This window comes from Zea mays, chromosome 8, assembly GCF_902167145.1.
Source record: "Zea mays cultivar B73 chromosome 8, Zm-B73-REFERENCE-NAM-5.0, whole genome shotgun sequence".
Lineage (NCBI taxonomy): Eukaryota > Viridiplantae > Streptophyta > Magnoliopsida > Poales > Poaceae > Zea > Zea mays.
In genome coordinates, this window is record NC_050103.1 from 129,297,694 (window position 1) to 129,315,233 (window position 17,540).

General features: G+C 53.2%; 1 protein-coding gene across 1 annotated transcript; it reads right to left on the reverse strand.

Moving 5' to 3' along the window:
- Positions 1-12,383: 12,383 nt before the first annotated feature.
- LOC100283249 (ZIP zinc/iron transport family protein) lies at positions 12,384-15,111 on the reverse strand. Its single transcript, NM_001156151.2, has 2 exons — positions 14,128-15,111; positions 12,384-12,863 (listed from the first exon to the last, which is right to left on the reverse strand). The coding sequence occupies exons 1-2, from the start codon at positions 15,001-15,003 to the stop codon at positions 12,549-12,551; spliced, it is 1,191 nt and encodes a 396-aa protein (NP_001149623.2). The 5' UTR covers positions 15,004-15,111; the 3' UTR covers positions 12,384-12,548.
- Between the last annotated feature and the right edge of the window lie 2,429 nt (positions 15,112-17,540).

Genomic DNA, 17,540 nt, shown 5'->3' on the forward strand with positions numbered 1-17,540 from the left:
GCCGCCAAGTCGTCGTTCATCCGCCGCGAGGTCGATGTCTGGGGTTCGCTGCGGTCCCTGAGGACCACGCTTGCCAGGGCTACCGCGCGCCTCTCCCAACAGAGCGCCGAGGTGGTGGACCTTCGGTTGCTCTGTGTCGATCTGGGAGCAGAGGCAGCAGCGGCGGTAGTCGGAGCTTGACCAGGTCACCGGCGAGCGGGACCAATCTTGGGGCCGGGCTGAGGCTCTTGAAGCCCAGTTAGCCGAGGCGTCTGCTCGGGCCGGAGCCCTTGCAGCAGACTTAGCCGTGGCCCAAGCCACATCCTCGGAGCAGCGTGCCTGAGCCGGAGGTATGTCTTGGCTGTTTTAAGTTTTGTTTCAGCTCGGTTCCTCAACTTGTGTTTGAGGTCTTCCGCTTTGGCTGTTCGTAGAGCTCGAGTCTGCCCTTGATAAGTCCACCAAGGCGCTTGCTCAGGCGGCCGAGCAGAGGGAGGCCGACCATGCGGCCATGTCCGAGGCCATTTCAGCCTTCTACCGGGTCTTTGGTTTCGACGACTTCCCCTCGAGAAGCTCCCCCCAAAGTCGCATGCAGGCCTTGGGTGACCATGCGCGTGGCAGACTCCGCGAGGCGCTGCATCACGGCGTTAGGCGGGCCTTCGCCGTGCTTGCTTCCCACTATGTCGTGGATCTGGAGCGGGTCAGCGAGGGGTATTGCCTCCCCGATGAAGATGAAGCCGCCCTGGACGAAGTTCAGAGGCTCGACGCGGCCGCCGCGGGCCCAAGCGCGGTGCTGGCAACCACCTTCGAGGCAGAGATCCTCCCGCTTGCGCCGTCGTCCGAGGCCGGGGCGGATCTTGCCGAAGGTGGGGACAAAGCCGAGGGCGCGGCTCCTTCTCCGTGCGACGCCTGACTCTACCAGAGCAGTTTTCTTTGAATGCATATGTGTCTTTTGCGGCTGCCGAGGCCCGAACACTTTATTATCATAATATAAGGTTGTGCTTCTTTTCCTTCCGTTTTGCGTATCCGGACCCGTTCGTCAGTAGCTGGGTAGCTTGCCCAAGTAAGAGTCATTTTTCGTGGTAGGTGACAAGTGAGGTATCCGTATCCCAGAGGCGTAGGAGTCCCTCGGCTCGGTCGGCCTTGCCACTTACATGCGCCCTTATTCGTTTCTTGGGGTCCTGTTACTGATATAGCCGGGAGACGCGAAAGCCTTTTTGATGGAAGACTTTTTTCGAGGAAAATTTTGACGAGAGGGGGTTCCCCCCTTCTAGCCCCCGAGGGAGGGTCGGGCTTTGCCGAGGCAAGGCTGACCCTTTCTTGATGGTTAGACTTTGTGTGTGAATAAGGTGTACGAACGACTTGAAAGCATCTTAAGGGTAGAAGCGACGTAGCCGTTGGATGTTCCAAGCGTTGCTGTAGACCTCGCCTTGACTGTTGGCCAGCTTGTATGTCCCGGGCTTCAGAACCTTGGCGATGACGAACGGCCCTTCCCAGGGAGGCGTGAGCTTGTGCCGCCCCCGGGCGTCTTGCCGTAGCCGAAGCACCAAGTCGCCCACCTGGAGGTCTCAGGACCGAACCCCTCGGGCGTGGTAGCGTCGCAGGGACTGCTGATACCGCGCCGAGTGTAGTAAGGCCATGTCCCGAGCCTCTTCCAGCTGGTCCAGTGAGTCTTCTCAGTTAGCTCGATTGCTTTGGTCGTCGTAGGCCCTCGTCCTCGGGGAACCGTATTCTAAGTCTGTGGGCAAGATGGCTTCGGCCCCATAGACTAGAAAGAACGGTGTGAAGCCCGTGGCTCGGCTCGGCGTTGTCCTCAGACTCCAGACCACCGAGGGGAGCTCCTTCATCCATCGCTTGCCGAACTTGTTGAGGTCGTTCTAGATCCGTGGCTTGAGTCCTTGCAGAATCATGTCGTTGGCACGCTCTACTTGCCCATTCGTCATGGGGTGAGCCACGGCGGCCCAGTCCACCCGGATGTGGTGATCCTCGCAGAAGTCCAGGAACTTTCTGCCGGTGAACTGGGTGCCGTTGTCGGTGATGATGGAGTTCGGGACCCCAAAGCGATGGATGATGTTGGTGAAGAATGCCACTGCCTGTTCGGACCTGATGCTGTTTAGGGGTCGGACCTCGATCCACTTGGAGAATTTGTCGATGGCGACCAGCAGGTGCGCGTAGCCCCCGGGTGCCTTCTGTAAGGGACCGACGAGGTCCAGACCCCACACAGCAAACGGCCAGGTGATGGGTATTGTCTGCAGAGCCTGAGCGAGCAGGTGGGTCTGCCTTGCGTAGAATTGACACCCTTGGCAGGTGCGGACAATCCTAGTGGAGTCGGCCACCGCGGTCGGCTAGTAGAAACCTTGTCAGAAGGTGTTTCCAACAAGGGCTCGGGGCGCTGCGTGGTGACCGCAAGCCCCCTGAGTGTATTTCTTGTAAGAGCTCCTGGCCTTCGGCGATGGATATGCATCGCTGGAGGATGCCTGAGGGGCTGTGGTGGTAGAGCTCCTTCCCGTCCCCCCGCAAGACGAACGACTTGGCGCGCCGCGCCAATCGCCGAGCTTCGGCTCGATCGAGGGGTAGCTCTCCTCGGTGGAGATATTTAGGGATGAAAACAGAAACGGTAATTTTCGGATACCGGAAATCGTTTTCGAAGTTTTACCGGAATTTAGGTCTAAACGGAAACGAAAACGGTTATCGAAAATACGGAAACGGAATCGGTAGAAAAACCCGGAATCGGAAACGGTTTGGGTCTCTTTCGACCGTTTTCGGAAATTACCGTTTTTACTCGGTATTTTACCGTCGGTAATAAATTCGGTATTTTTCAGAAAAAAATATTAAATCTGAATTGATCTTTATAAATTCATAATAAATTCTTCTTAGCTTAGAAAAATATGAAACTAATTTTATTATTTTTCTAAAATCAAGATCTATCTAATGGTATATAGTTTGTAATTGTTTGAAACTTTTATAAATCTTATTTATGTTTTCTTACCTGTTATTACTCTTGATACATATATTCATAATTTGCACTAGAACTTAAGAAGTACCAAGAGGACACTAATTATATTGACTATACTGAGTAGTAGGAGTACAAATAGAATGTAAGTGACATATCATTATACACATCTTGATTCTACTTTATTTAAATACATAATAATGATTTTATTATTATATGACTTCTTACTTTATTTATTTATTATGACCTCCTACCTTATATATTATTACTAATTTTATATAAATGTATGACTTGCGTGAATTTTTGAAGTCAATTGAGGGTACATGTTACAGTTTTTTACCGATCAAATTTTTAGATTTCGATCGTAACCGGTCTAATTTTCGTACCGAACTTTCGTTTCCGATGTTTTCGAATTACCGATGTCGTTTTCATTTCCGGAGTTACCGTTTTCGATCTCGTTTCCGAGAAAAAAAATATGAAAACGAAAATGGTTTTTGTGTTTACCGATCGTTTTCGACCGTTTTCACCCCTAGAGATATTGCAGGTACGGGGTCTGCCAGTTTCGATTAGGCGTGACCCCGCTCCGCTCCTCCTCGACGCGCAGTGCCTCACCCTCGGGGGCCGAGGGTGCCTCGGGCTGGGCCGAGGCCTTCTCGGGCTCGGGCGCGTCGTCGGTCTTGACGGAGGGTTGATGCAGGTCTCGGGAGAAGACGTCCGGGGGAACCGTTGTTCGCCCCGAGGCTATCTTAGCCAGCTCGTCCACAGTCTCATTGTATCGTCGGGCGATGTGGTTGAGCTCGAGCCCGTAGAACTTGTCCTCCAGGCGCCGAACCTCATCGCAGTAGGCTTCCATCTTTGGGTCGCGGCAGTGGGAGTTCTTCATGACTTGGTCAATGACGAGATGCGAGTCACCGCGAGCGTCGAGGCGTCGGACCCCTAGCTCGATGGCGATGCGCAACCCGTTGACCAGAGCCTCGTACTCGGCCACATTGTTGGACGCCGAGAAATGGAGGTGCACCACGTAGCGTAGGTGCTTCCCGAGGGGCGAGATGAAGAGCAGGCCCGTGCCTGCCCCTATCTTCATCAGTGACCCGTCAAAAAACATGGTCCAGAGTTCCGGTTGGATCGGAGCTGTTGGGAGCTGGGTGTCGACCCATTCAGCCACAAAGTCCGCCAAGACTTGGGACTTGATGGCCTTCCGAGGGGCGAACGAGATTGTCTCGCCCATGATTTCCACTGCCCACTTTGTAATTCTACCCGAGACCTCTCGGCACTGGATGATCTCCCCCAGGGGGAAGGATGACACCACAGTCACCGGATGAGACTCCAAGTAGTGTCGCAACTTCCGCCGCGTCAGAATCATTGCGTACAGCAGCTTCTGAATTTGTGGGTAGCGGGTCTTGGTCTCAGACAGTACCTCACTGATGAAGTAGACCGGCCTCTGGACGGGCAATGCATGCCCCTCTTCTCGCCTCTCAACCACGATCGCGACGCTGACCACCTGAGTGGTAGCGGCGACGTAGATCAAGAGGGCTTCTCCGGCAGCGGGGGGCACCAAGATGGGCGCGTTCGTGAGGAGCGCCTTCAGGTTCCTGAGGGCTTCCTCGGCCTCAGGGGTCCAAGTGAAGCACTCGGCCTTCCTTAAGAGGCGGTACAAAGGTAGGCCTCTTTCGCCGAGGTGCGAGATGAAGCGGCTCAGAGCCGCAAGGCGTCCCGTGACCCTCTGTATGCCTTTCAAGTCCTTGATGGGCCCCATGTTGGTGATGGCCGCGATTTTCTCTGGGTTGGCCTCGATGCGCCGCTCGGAGACGATGAACCCCAAGAGCATGCCTCGGGGGACTCCGAAGACGCACTTCTCAGGATTGAGTTTTACGCCTTTCGCCTTGAGACACCGGAATGTCGCTTCAAGGTTGGAAAGGAGGTCGGAGGCTTTCCTCGTCTTGACTACAATGTCATCGACGTAAGCCTCGACCGTTCGACCAATGTGTTCATCGAACACGTGGTTCATGCACCTTTGGTATGTCGCACCCGCATTCCTCAACCCAAACGGCATGGTAACATAGCAGTACATGTCGAAAGGTGTGATGAAAGAAGTCGCGAGCTGGTCGGACTCTTTCATCCTGATTTGGTGATACCCCGAGTAGGCATCGAGGAAAGACAGGGTTTCACACCCAGCAGTGGAATCCACGATTTGATCGATGCGAGGCAGAGAGTAGGGAACTTTTGGGCATGCTTTGTTTAGACCAGTGTAGTCTACACACATCCGCCATTTCTCTCCTTTCTTTCTCACAAGCACAGGGTTGGCAAGCCATTCGGGATGGAATACCTCTTTGATGAACACTGCCGCCATTAGCTTGTGGATCTCCTCGCCTATGGCTCTACGCTTTTCTTCGTCGAATCGGCGCAGAGGCTGCTTCACGGGTCGGGCTCCGGCTCGGATATCCAGCAAGTGCTCGGCGACATCCCTCGGTATGTCGGGCATGTCCGAGGGACTCCACGCGAAAACGTCAGCGTTTGCGCGGAGAAAGTCGACGAGCACTGCTTCCTATTTGGGGTCGAGCTCGGAGCCGATCCGAATCTGCTTGGAAGCGTCGTTGCTGGGATCGAGAGGGACGGATTTGACCGTCTCCGCTGGCTTGAAGTTGCCGGCATGGCGCTTCACGTCTGGCGCCCCCTTGGAGAGGCTTTCCAGGTCGGCGATGAGGGTCTCGGATTCGGTGAGGGCCTCGGCGTACTCCATGCACTCCACGTCGCATTCGTACGTGTGTCGATACGTGGGGCCGACGGTGATGACCCCGTTGGGGCCCGGCATCTTGAGCTTGAGGTAGGTGTAGTTGGGGACGGCCATGAACTTGGCGTAGCATGGCCTCCCCAGCACTGCGTGGTAGGTTCCTCGGAACCCGACCACCTCGAACATGAGGGTTTCCCTTAGGAAGTTGGAGGGAGTCCCAAAGCAGACGGGTAGATCGAGTTGTCCGAGGGGTTGGACGCGTTTCCCGGGGATGATCCCGTGAAAAAGCGTCGCGCCCGCCCGGACCGAGGATAGATCGATCCGCAGGAGTCCGAGGGTCTCGGCGTAGATGATGTTGAGGCTGCTGCCTCCGTCCATGAGGACCTTGGTGAGCCTGACGTTGCCGATGACAGGGTCGACAACGAGCGGGTATTTCCCCGGGCTCGGCACGCGGTCGGGATGGTCGCCCTGGTCGAAGGTGATGGGCTTGTCGGACCAGTCTAGGTAGACTGGCGCCGCCACCTTCACCGAGCAGACCTCCCGACGCTCTTGCTTGCGGTGCCGAGCCGAGGCGTTCGCCACTTGCCCACCGTAGATCATGAAGCAGTCGTGGACCTCGGGGAACTCTCCTGCCTTGTGATCCTCCTTCTTATCGTCGTTGTGGGCCCTGCCACCTTCCGCAGGTGGCCCGGCCTTGTGAAAGTGGCGCCGAAGCATGGCGCACTCCTCAAGGGTGTGCTTGACGGGCCCCTGATATAGGGGCACGACTCCTTGAGCATCTTGTCGAAGAGATTGGCGCCTCCGGGAGGTTTCCGAGGGTTCTTGTACTCAGCAGCGGCGACAAGGTCCGCGTCGGCGGCGTCTCATTTCGCTTGCGACTTCTTCTTGCCTTTCTTCTTGGTGCCGCGCTGAGTGGACGCCTCGGGGACATCTTTCGGCTGGCGGCCCTGGGGCTGCTTGTCCTTCTCGGAAGATGGACTCAACTGCCTCCTGGCCAGAGGCGAACTTGGTGGCGATGTCAATCAGCTCGCTCGCCCTGGTGGGGGTCTTGCGACCCAGCTTGCTCACCAGGTCGCGGCAGGTGGTGCCGGTGAGGAACGCGCCGATGACATCTGAATCAGTGACATTGGGCAGCTCGATGCGCTGCTTCGAGAATCGCCGGATGTAGTCCCGGAGAGACTCTCCCGGCTGCTGGCGGCAGCTTCGGAGATCCCAGGAGTTCCCAGGGCGCACGTACGTGCCCTGGAAGTTGCCGGCGAAGGCTTGGACAGGTCGTCCCAGTTGGAGATCTGCCCCGGAGGCAAATGCTCCAGCCAAGCTCGAGCGGTGTCGGAGAGGAACAGGGGGAGGTTGCGGATGATGAGGTTGTCATCGTCCGTTCCACCCAGGTGGCAGGCCAGCCGGTAGTCCGCGAGCCACAGTTTCGGTCTCGTCTCCCCTGAGTACTTTGTGATAGTAGTCGGGGTTCAGAACCGGGTCGGGAACGGCGCCCGTCGTATGGCCCGGCTGAAAGCCTGCGGACCGGGTGGTTCGGGCGAGGGACTCCGATCCTCCCCGCTGTCGTAGCATCCCCCACGCCTGGGGTGGTAGCCTCGGCGCACCCTCTCGTCGAGGTGGGTTCGACGGTTGCGGTGGTGGTGCTCGTCGCCGAGGCGACCCGGGGCCGCAGGCGCTGTATTGCGTGTGCGCCCGGTATGGACCGAGGCTTCCCGCACGAATCGGGAAATCGCGGCGCGATGCTCCGAGGGGTAGCCCTGCCTTCGGGAGGCAGAGCTTTCGGCCCGTCGGACCGCGGCATCCTCCAGGAGATTCTTGAGCTCTCCCTGGATACGCCGCCCTTCGGTGGTTGATGGTTCCGGCATCGCGAGGAGAAGTATTGCCGCTGCAGCCAGGTTCTGGCCGACCCCACTGGAAGCCGGTGGCGGCCTTGCCCTGACGTCGTCGGCGATGTCTCCGGCCGGAGGTTGGCCTGCCCATTCCTGCCCGATGTCCCGGCGGAACGGCTCAAGTGTTCCTGCTCCCTCGTCGAGCCTGGCCTGCATCTCGCGGATTTGCTCGAGCTGTGTGTCCTCACCCCCCGCAAGGACTGGGACCACAGCTAGCTCCCGAAGGATGTCAACGCGAGGCGCAGGCCTAGGGGGATCACCGTTTTCTGGTATACCAAGATGGTTGCCTTCGCCGGGACCCCCTAGATCGACGTGGAAACATTCACGACTTGGGCCGCAGTCCTCGTCGCTGAAGCTGCGGCTACCGTCGGAACAGTCGGAAAGGCAGTAGTCTCATGCGGTCATGAAGTCCCGCATGGCACTGGGGTTGCCGAGTCCAGAGAAATCCCAACAAAAGTCGGGCTCATCATCTTCCTCGGAACCCGAGGGCCCGTAGGTCGAGACGACTGTCAGCCGGTCCCAGGGTGACCGCACACCGTACCCCGGAGGGTTTGGACACGCCTCTATGAAAGCGTCCACCGAAGCGAAGTCGCTTGGTGGGTCGAGGCTGAATCCAAAAGGCACGAGATGGGAATCGGTCGGTACCTCTTCGCCGACGGGCGGTGACGAAGTCACGTCAGGGGCGGACTGCACCGTCATCTCAGATACGAGGGTGACGCCCAGCAAGTCCATTGCGAGCGTGCTGGCGTCGTTCGTTCGCTTGGAGTTGGCGTGTTGCGGGGAAACGGCGCTCGTCTTCGTCTTAGACGCGAGGTCGATGCCCGACGTGTCCCCCATTGGGGCGCCGGCGCCGTCGACTCGCTCGACAGCCGACGAGGTGTCGCCTCCTGCTTGGCCTTGGTTGCCCCGCCTCCTCCTCTGTCGGCGGGGGAGGCGACGGGACCAACCCGAATGTTGTTCTTCCGCCACGTGGGGAAGACGTTGTCGATTCCACCGCCGGCGGGCGGGTTGTCGGCCGCCATTGTCGCCGTCGCGTGGCAGAGGAAGGAGTATCATGTCGTAGCTGCCGTCGAGGGACATGAACTCAAGACTCCCGAAACGGAGCACCGTCCTGGGCTGGAAAGGATGCTGGAGACTACCCATCTGGAGCTTGACGGGAAGCTGTTCGTCAACACGTAGCAGGCCCCTACCTGGCGCGCCAACTGTCGGCGTTTCGACCCCGGGGGGTCCCTGGACCGACGAGTAAATTGTCGCCGCGTGCCCCAGCCCAGATGGGTCGGCGCGAGACGGAGCGCGAAGGGGGGAAAAAGGCCAGAGGGAGACAGGCGTAAAAGGGGAAACTCGCGGCCTTCGTGTTTGTCCCGCGCCCAGGTCGGGTGCGCTTGCAGTAGGGGGTTACAAGCGTCCGCGTGGGAGGGAGCGAGAGGCCTGCACGCGCCGTCCCGTCCTCCCCCGCGCGGCCAACCCTCCTTACGAGTGCCCTGGCCCTTCCCTTTATAGGCGTAAGGAGAGGGCCCAGGTGTACAATGGGAGGTGTAGCAGTGTGCTAACGTGTCTAGCAGAGAGGAGCTAGCGCCCTAAGTACATGTCGTTGTGGCAGCCGGAGAGGTTTTGGCACCCTGTTCATGAGATGTCGTGGCCGTGGGAGGAGCGCTGGAGCCTGGCGGAAGGACAGCTGTCGGGGCTGTCGAGTCTTTGCTGACGTCTCCTTGCTTCCGTAAGGGGCTGAGAGCCGCCGTCGTCATGGAGCACGCGGGGCGCCATCATTACTTGTTTACCGGGGCGAGCCAAATGGGACGTCGGTCTTGTTCCCCGTAGCCTGAGCTAGCTAGGGGTAGGGTAATGATGGCCCCCCTGTGACGTGGTCGGTCCGAGCCCTGGGTCGGGCGAGGCGGAGGCTCCTCCGAGGTCGAGGTCGAGTCTGTCTTCCGTGGTTGAGGTAGAGTCCGAGCCCCGGGTCGGGCGAGGCGTAGACCGTCGGCTGAGGCCAGGGCTGAGTCCGAGCCCTGGGGTTGGGCGAGGCGGAGTTCGTCGTCTTCTGGGGCCGAGGCCGAGTCCGAGCCCTGGGGTCGGGCGAGGCGGAGTTCATCGTCTTCCGGGGCCGAGGCCGAGTCCTGGGGTCGGGCGAGGCGGAGTTCGTCGTCTTCCGGGGCCGAGGCCGAGTCCGAGCCCTGGGGTCGGGCGAGGCGGAGCTTCCTATGGCGCCCGAGGTCGGACTTGGCTGCTGTCAGCCTCACTCTGTCGAGTGGTACAGCAGTCGGAGCGGCGCAGGCGGCACTGTCCTCTCGTCAGGTCGGTCAGTGGAGCGGCGAAGTGACTGCGGTCACTTCGGCTCTGTCGACTGGAGGGCGCGCGTCAGGATAAGGTGTCAGGCCATCCTCGCATTAAATGCTTCTGCGGTGCGGTCGGTGTGGCGATCTGGCCAAGGATGCTTCTTGGCGAAGACTGGGCCTCGGGCGAGCCGAAGGTGTGTCTGTTGCTTGAGAGGGCCCTTGGGCGAGACGTGAACCCTCCGGGGTCGGCTGCCCTTGCCCGAGGCTGGGCTCGGGCGAGGCGAGATCGTGTCCCTTGAGTGGACCGAGCCTTGACTTAATCGCACCCATCAGGCCTTTGCAGCTTTGTGCTGATGGGGTTACCAGCTGAGATTAGGAGCCTTGGGGGTACCCCTAATTATGGTCCCCGACACATAACTTTAACTCTTTGCTCATATTTAGATAAAACAATATTTGTTGAGCATCTAATCACCAAAACATAATAGAAATGACATAAGGGCACATTTCTCTTTCAGGAACTACCAGTGGAAATTAGATTATCACTAGCGATTTACTTACACCAACCACAAGTGGAAATAGGTTTTCACTAGCGATTGCCTTATTAGGCCCACCAGTTTATTATCACTGGTGTTTGATACCGAAACCGCCAATAAAAAAAAGAAATCACCGTAGGCTTAGAGGTCTTTTCTGCTAGTGTATCCAGGTGATAGTGCACGCTCTTTTTGTTATTCATTCACGCCATTATTTGCAAACTGATGCTTTGCCTGCTTCTCAAAAGAAGCTTACCTTCTAAGTCTCCACTACGCACTCCATGTCATGGGGTTCTGGATCAGACAACAATACAAGAGCATCTCCAACAGTAACTAAGATTTCTACTCCCAATATCTTTATATTGTGCTTCTTCTAAAAGTCCAAAAGCCCAAAAAATCTACACTACTAACACCGCCTTATACGTACCTCAATGCAGTCCGTCTAGCTCGTTGACCGTTTCATTAACTGCTGCCGCTGGCCGCCAGGTGCTGTAGTGACTCCGTGAAGCGGTCAAGAAATGTGCTAGAGTCATTTATATGCAGCTTATACATGCATGGAGGATATGATGCAACATTATTCGCGTGATTGGTTGGCTGGTGGCGTCCACGCTCACGGTGTCGCGCCGCGCTTAGCTGGTGTTTACATTGCTACAGTGTATGGCGGCGACTTACATCCACACGTGCAACCTAGAGCTTTTTTTTCTCGTTGGCCTGCATAAGCAGAAACGCAGGGGAGCTGCGTTCCCAACGGCCCAGGCTGGCGTGAGACTGGCGCTCGATGTGCCGGTAACCTATCACACCGTATGTGTATGACAAATTGCATGCATTTTGCGATTGCCCCTAAGAACAATGCAAACCGATGCAGCTCGCACACCGAGTTGACGATGATCACCTCAGGCTCGTCGTCTGTGTCGTCGCACTCTGGTTGCAGCATGAACGACTCCAAGTCAGCGAGCGTGGCAACGCGTGTCTGGAGGTTGGAGCAAAGGCGAGACAACGTCGATATCGATAGCGGACGTCCGAACCAAAGGCAAGAGGTTGGTGCTGAAGCGTGTCCGGAGCACAACGCAACAGCTTTTATGGGCGTGGAAAACGACAAAAACCACACATAAGGGTGTCGTGACTCAACCCCAAATCTGTATCACAAGGCTCTGATTTTAGGACACCAAATAAATTAGGAGCACGGATCATAAGCTGTTGGAGTGAGTTCTTTTTACCTTTGTCCCTAAACTATTGTTTTGGGAGTATCCTAAACTATTTTTTGAAAGCTGTCGGAGATGCCTGCAAGGGGCTCTTTAGTTGGATTTTTGAGCCTATTTTTGCTTTTAAAAAAGTAAAATGCCAACAAAAATGATGAAAATTAACGAGTCCTTTAGATTAAAAGTTACTTTTTTTACTTGGCTTTTATTTTCAAAAATTACTCAACTACCGTTAGTTATGCGGCCCGCACGGCCTGTGTGGCTCCAGCGACGACATGCCGTCTACTCAGACACGGCTCCGAGATAAGGGTCTGTAAAGTATTAGTTTATACCGTAAATTACACTATTTACAGAATAATAAATAGAGAATGAGATAGAAAGTTGGATACCGTCTACTCAGATACGGCTCCGAGAAAAGGGTCGGTAAAGTATTATTAAGTATTATTTTATACCGTGGATTACACTATTTACAGAATAACAAATAGAGAATGAGATAGAAAGTAGGATAGTAATCTGCTGAAGATAGTCTGACAAGCAGGATCCGCTCATCAGTGAAAGGAGAAAGTTGGGTGGATAGAAATGTAGATGTATGTTGATGCAGGATGCTCAACCAAATGGCTAACTTTTTCATAGATCATACCTCACATCAGCTTTTCTACATCCCACATCTTGCAGCTACTTTTCCATAACCATATACATCCTTAGGGCTAGTTTGGAAGACCAAAACCCGGAGGGGATTGGAGGGGCTAAAATCCCCTTCTTATTCAAAATTGAATAAGGAAGGGATTTTAGCCCCTCTAATTCCCTCCGGGTTTGAGGCTCCCAAACTAGCCCTTAGTATACACAGCTAGCTCACAAACTGTGGTCGTGAATTTTCAGTTTCCTTTGTGTTCAAATTTACATGAGGGACTAGTGTACTGTTGGCCCCCAAATTATCCATTCCTTTACATCAAGGAGCAATACCTCTGAAGATCGTAAATAAGGCTTTTCTTCAAAATGCCTATGCCCAGAGAGCTAATACCGACATAGAAGCAGATCCAAGCACCAAGGCAATGTAACACGCCTTCTTCAGCTTCAAAGACGCTGACATCATCTTGTTGTGGAAAAAATCAAGAGAAACTAGGTCGACTAGCGCCATATAGATGAGAATTCCAGCCGAAAGTGAACCAAGGATCCCTTCCATTATTAAGGCATTTGGATTGCTATCGTCGTAGCCAGTCATGTGGAACACTAGCATTCCAAGAAGAATTCCCAATGGCGTCGTCACTGAGAACATTATGCACATGTAGCCAACTGTTGCCATCCCAAAACCAGCCTGAGAGAAATAGACAGGTGCATACACATCAGCGAAGAGTGCAAGTGTCACTATACGCTAGTACAGGTCACTAGGTCAGAAACAAAGACAGACTGCAGAAGCAGATATTTAGTTTGTTTCAGTGAAGAGAAGACATAATACTATGCAAGGGTAATGTATGCAACTGGAAATCACTCTGCATCTCTAGTTATGAATATCTAAATAAGACAGCCAGCATGCTAAATGGAAGCCAAGGTGATGGCTTTATTTGGTTTACATTATGAATTATTAACTGACGAAAAAGGATAGAAATTGGCAAATTGTACTACTGTTGTATTTTTCAGGTGCTCTTAATCTTTTTATGAGTCCTAGTGTTTGGGCATACCCTGCAATCTCTTTACTTTACTCTTTCACTTTCATTCTTCGTGGAATTGCTCTCAAACAAGATACCACCAAACCAAAAAGGACTTTTAAGCCTTATAATGCCATATGCTTTGTCGCTCCTCCTATATGTGCATAACACATCAGCTTCATTGCCTTCTATGGGGGAAGGAGGACAAAAGGTAAACATTGTCCAAACATTTGATGAGTCATAAACCAACAGAAGTTGGTGGCAAAAAGAGGACGGATTGGCCACATGGCTTTTCATGGTGCAAAAAGTTCAGCATTCAGCTTTTTATTGCTAAAATAAATGCAATGAGCAGTACAAAAAAGCTCACTCAGGTTAATTGTTGTGGACCACGGGGAACCTTCGACCAGGGTCCAGGAATCATTTTAAACTCCATAGACGGAGGGATCAGGGGACACAAGGGGGCTTAAACAAATCATAATCAACAATTAGTATAGAATATAGAAATGCACTGCGGACCGGATTCCCAAGTCTGAAACTGAAAACAACCAAACACTTCACTGAAAAATCAAAATAAGAGATGATTCTTTGTCGTATCTATGTGCAAATTATCATATCAGGCATGAGCATATAGGTAGCTAATCACGCAATGTGACCCCCTCCCTAATAAGGATATGATTATCAGTTCATTATACTCCAGAAGGAAGCCAATTGGTCAAATGATATTTTATCTAGCTTAGTGTATAAGAGAGGGAACGGTGACATCACAAATTCGTTAAAGTTAGAACTTTCTAGTTCCTGATACTGCAAAACCTAAATTCGCACTAAAAAATCGCAAATTAGTTATGAACTTAAATCTCACTCCAGCCACTGCTAGGTTTATTGACAAAATCAGCAACTCTGAGCTCTTCAATTATAGGTTGTTTTGATTCTCACCTGTGCGATGCATCCGCCCAGGCCCATCCCCTCGAACACCTGATGGAAGGAGAGCGCAACCACAAGTGGCCGGATTGCACAGACATCCTGGGACATCCCCATCGTAACTCCGATGATGACGGAGTGGAAGACTATCCCAATCTCCAGCACTTTGGACACCATCTTCTGCTTCCTCCTGGCCTCCTCCTCGTCCTCACCGGGCCCCTCCCCTACCTCCACCACTTCATGGGCGACGGCATGGCACCCGGCAGTGATGGCCGGGACCTCGTCGCTGCGGGCGCCCTTCTTGGGTCCGAAGAGCGCCACGTCGTCGCGGTCCGGGTCTGCGCCGTTGGTGGCGGCGTGCGGCGCGGGGTCCTCTTCTCGGTCGTCGCCCAAGAAAGCGCGCTTCTTGGGGCTCATTTCGCCGGCGAGCTCGAACACGGGTACCTTCTTCGGGATCGGGGCGTAGGGAGTTTCGTGGTGGGCGCCGACGTGGGCGTGGGCCTCGAGGTGGGAGGAGGCGGAGAGGTCGACGAGGAGCGCGAGCAGCGCGCCGACGAGGGTGAAAAGGCCCGCGAAGGGGAAGTCCCTCCAGGGCCTGCGCGAGGCGACGGCGCAGTCGGCGAGGGCGGCGTGCGCGTCGGGGAGCACGTGGACGAGCGAGGTGGAGAGGATGACCCCAGCCGCGTAGCACTTGACGAGGAGCAGGCCCCGCGCGTAGTTTGGGCTGCCGCGGAAGGCCCGCGTGAGCGCGACGGGGAGGCAGATGCCGACGGCGCTGGCGACGAGAATGGCCAGCAGCGACCCCGTCTTGAGCCGTGCGGCGGCCGCGCCGTCCCGGCAGACCCGGGATAGGGCCGGGCCGTCGGTGGGGAGGCACCCGGTGCCGGACATGGCGGCGCGGGGATGGTGCGCCCTGCCCCTGCGCGCGCGTGACGGCGACAAGCGGAGACCTGGCAGTCGTAGGCTCGTAGCTGGAGACTTGGACTGGGAGGAGGAAACGAGTGTGCGGCCGTGCGGGATGGTTAATTTCAATGCGGTGTGGGCCAGAGCCAGGGCCGTAGCACAGAGGTTTTGTGGAATATGTGGGGTGTGGGAAGAGGGACGTGCGGTCAGTCACGTGCTGCACTAGTTATATATGTCCGTTCGATGAGATGGTACACAATCACAAATACATTATTTTGAGAGATATCTTCTTCTTCGTTCACTAGACACAATCGTCATTCTCAGATCATGTAGCCATGGTGAAAATACTTTGCTCGCCATTTTTCTGTGCGAGCATAAGCCCACAAATAAAAAGGTCGCGTAATATGAGGAAAAAAGATGCAAGAACATGAAATGATCTTATATTTTCAACAGCCTAGACATGTAACATGAGGAAAAAAGATGCAAGAATATACCTAATGAAAGTAATATCCACCATAATCAATGACTGTCATAAGAATAATATATACCAATCTGGCATGTCAATAGATCAATAATGTCACACCCGGCTTTAAGGAACAAAGCCAGGTGCATCTCATACATGCGCCAAGAAGACAACATATATAATAACAGAGTGTATAGAGATAAATGTCACAATAATCAGAGTATTTATTACATAGCGGAAGACTTATTACAAAATAAAAGAATAAACATAAAACAAACTTAGGATCGTTGGCGCCAATGTCAACTGAGAAACGCCACCTAGATCAGATCATACTCCTCGCCTTGTGGCTCCTCCTGAACTACCTGCTCTTCTCCTGTGGGGGGGTGTGAGACAGCAAGTGTGAGCTCACACATGATCATCGCTCAACAAGTTGTGGGGAACCAGTGAACATGAACTCACAAAGGTGGGAGTTCATGTGATGTGTAAGGCTAATCAATGACAGGGGTTAAAGCTGAGCATTGCTTTTAAGTAGTTGGTCAAAATTTTATTAGCAGTTACTAAGTGTAAGTAAATACCAAACCTTAATAAATAATAGAACAAAATTAATAATAAACTCATGCATATGCAAATGACAAAATTGAATTTAAGTTCCATAATTTAATCATCAGAGAGTCCTGAGCTGCTCATGACCGTGAGCTCGGCTAGTATACCAGTTTTACACTCTGCAGAGGTGGTACCCTTTACCCACAAGTCATGTTACCCATCTGCCAAGGGATCGCGACTTCCCATACACCTCTACCGAGGAGGCGAGGCAGGGTAACACTACGAGGCCTTTACAAAGTTCCACTAGCTTCAGAAAACCCGCTACAGTTTATAGGAAGCTCCAATGCAGGGTTCTTGCCTGACCGCCATCGCAGCAAAATCAACCAAGGACCTCCCTACACTGACCACTCCCCTGCTGCCCTTGCCCCTTTCGGGTAAGGTAGTCCTCCACTAGCTTTCCTAATTAATCAGCCAAGGGCGTCCATAAACCCTTGTGGTGGCACGTGTTTCTCAAGTTAAGCTCTATGTTCCAATTAACATCAATGATCTTGACATGAACATAAATAAAATAACAAAAGAATTGGAACATAGATATAATAAATGATTACCCCAAAACCATGTAAAGCAATAGCAAACAAGCACTTCAGTAGCTTGATCCTGCTCAGCTACTTCTATCTGCTCACCAGGATCCTCAGTAGCTTGATCGTCTACTCGCCACAGTACAAACAAGCACAGGATATAGAGAAAATCAACATCACACCAAACATGTAAACAAAATATACAGAGATAATCTACACATTAAAATAAAATCCTAGGAACATGAATCATAATTTTTGGAGTTATAGATTTTTAGTTATGAATTTCCAAATGTTTTATGTGCTTAAAATAGGATTAAGTGAGAGATTATTTTTATTACTGTTTTCATGTCAAAACAGAGACTCTAAGTGATAGTGAATAATATTACAAAATTTTAGAAAGTGGAATGGAGTAATTTGGAGTTCAAATGAATTTTCTATGAATTATTAAAGTTCTAGCACTCATTTATATAATAAAAACCTATTTTTCTAATTCATTTATTCATTTTATCACGCCACTGGACTGGGCCTCATTTTCTGTAAAGTACAGGGGTTCTGGCGTAAATATTCCACAGACTCAGGGAGACACCCGAGTGGACTGCGGGTTTATTTCCTTTTTCTCCGAGGGCTCTTTAGCAAAGTGGCCAGTGAAGCGGTATCGGCTCCCGCGAGCCGTCCGATCCAAACGGACGCGCGAGATTAGATCTAGGTTTTAACGAAACGGTACGCAGCGCCCACCGTTGGATTGGAGATCTACGGTCCGCGCTCTTCATAACCGAGATTGTCGCGTACCCCTCGGATCTTAGATCTACGGCCCGAATTCATCCGCACGAAAGGGGTGTTTCTGATCTAATCAGAGCCGTTGCTTAAAAGATCAACGACACCACACCATCGTCTTCCTCCCGCCAGTAGGCGAACGCGCCGCCCCAACCCTCACCGACGCT

What these genes read in the sequence shown, in the direction of transcription:
- LOC100283249 (NM_001156151.2), bottom strand. Translation starts at nt 15,003, where the DNA reads ATGTCCGGCACCGGGTGCCTCCCCACCGACGGCCCGGCCCTATCCCGG. An exon ending in TGGGCGGATGCATCGCACAG is followed by an intron (nt 12,864 to 14,127) that starts GTGAGAATCAAA and finishes TATTTCTCTCAG; the next exon opens with GCTGGTTTTGGGATGGCAAC.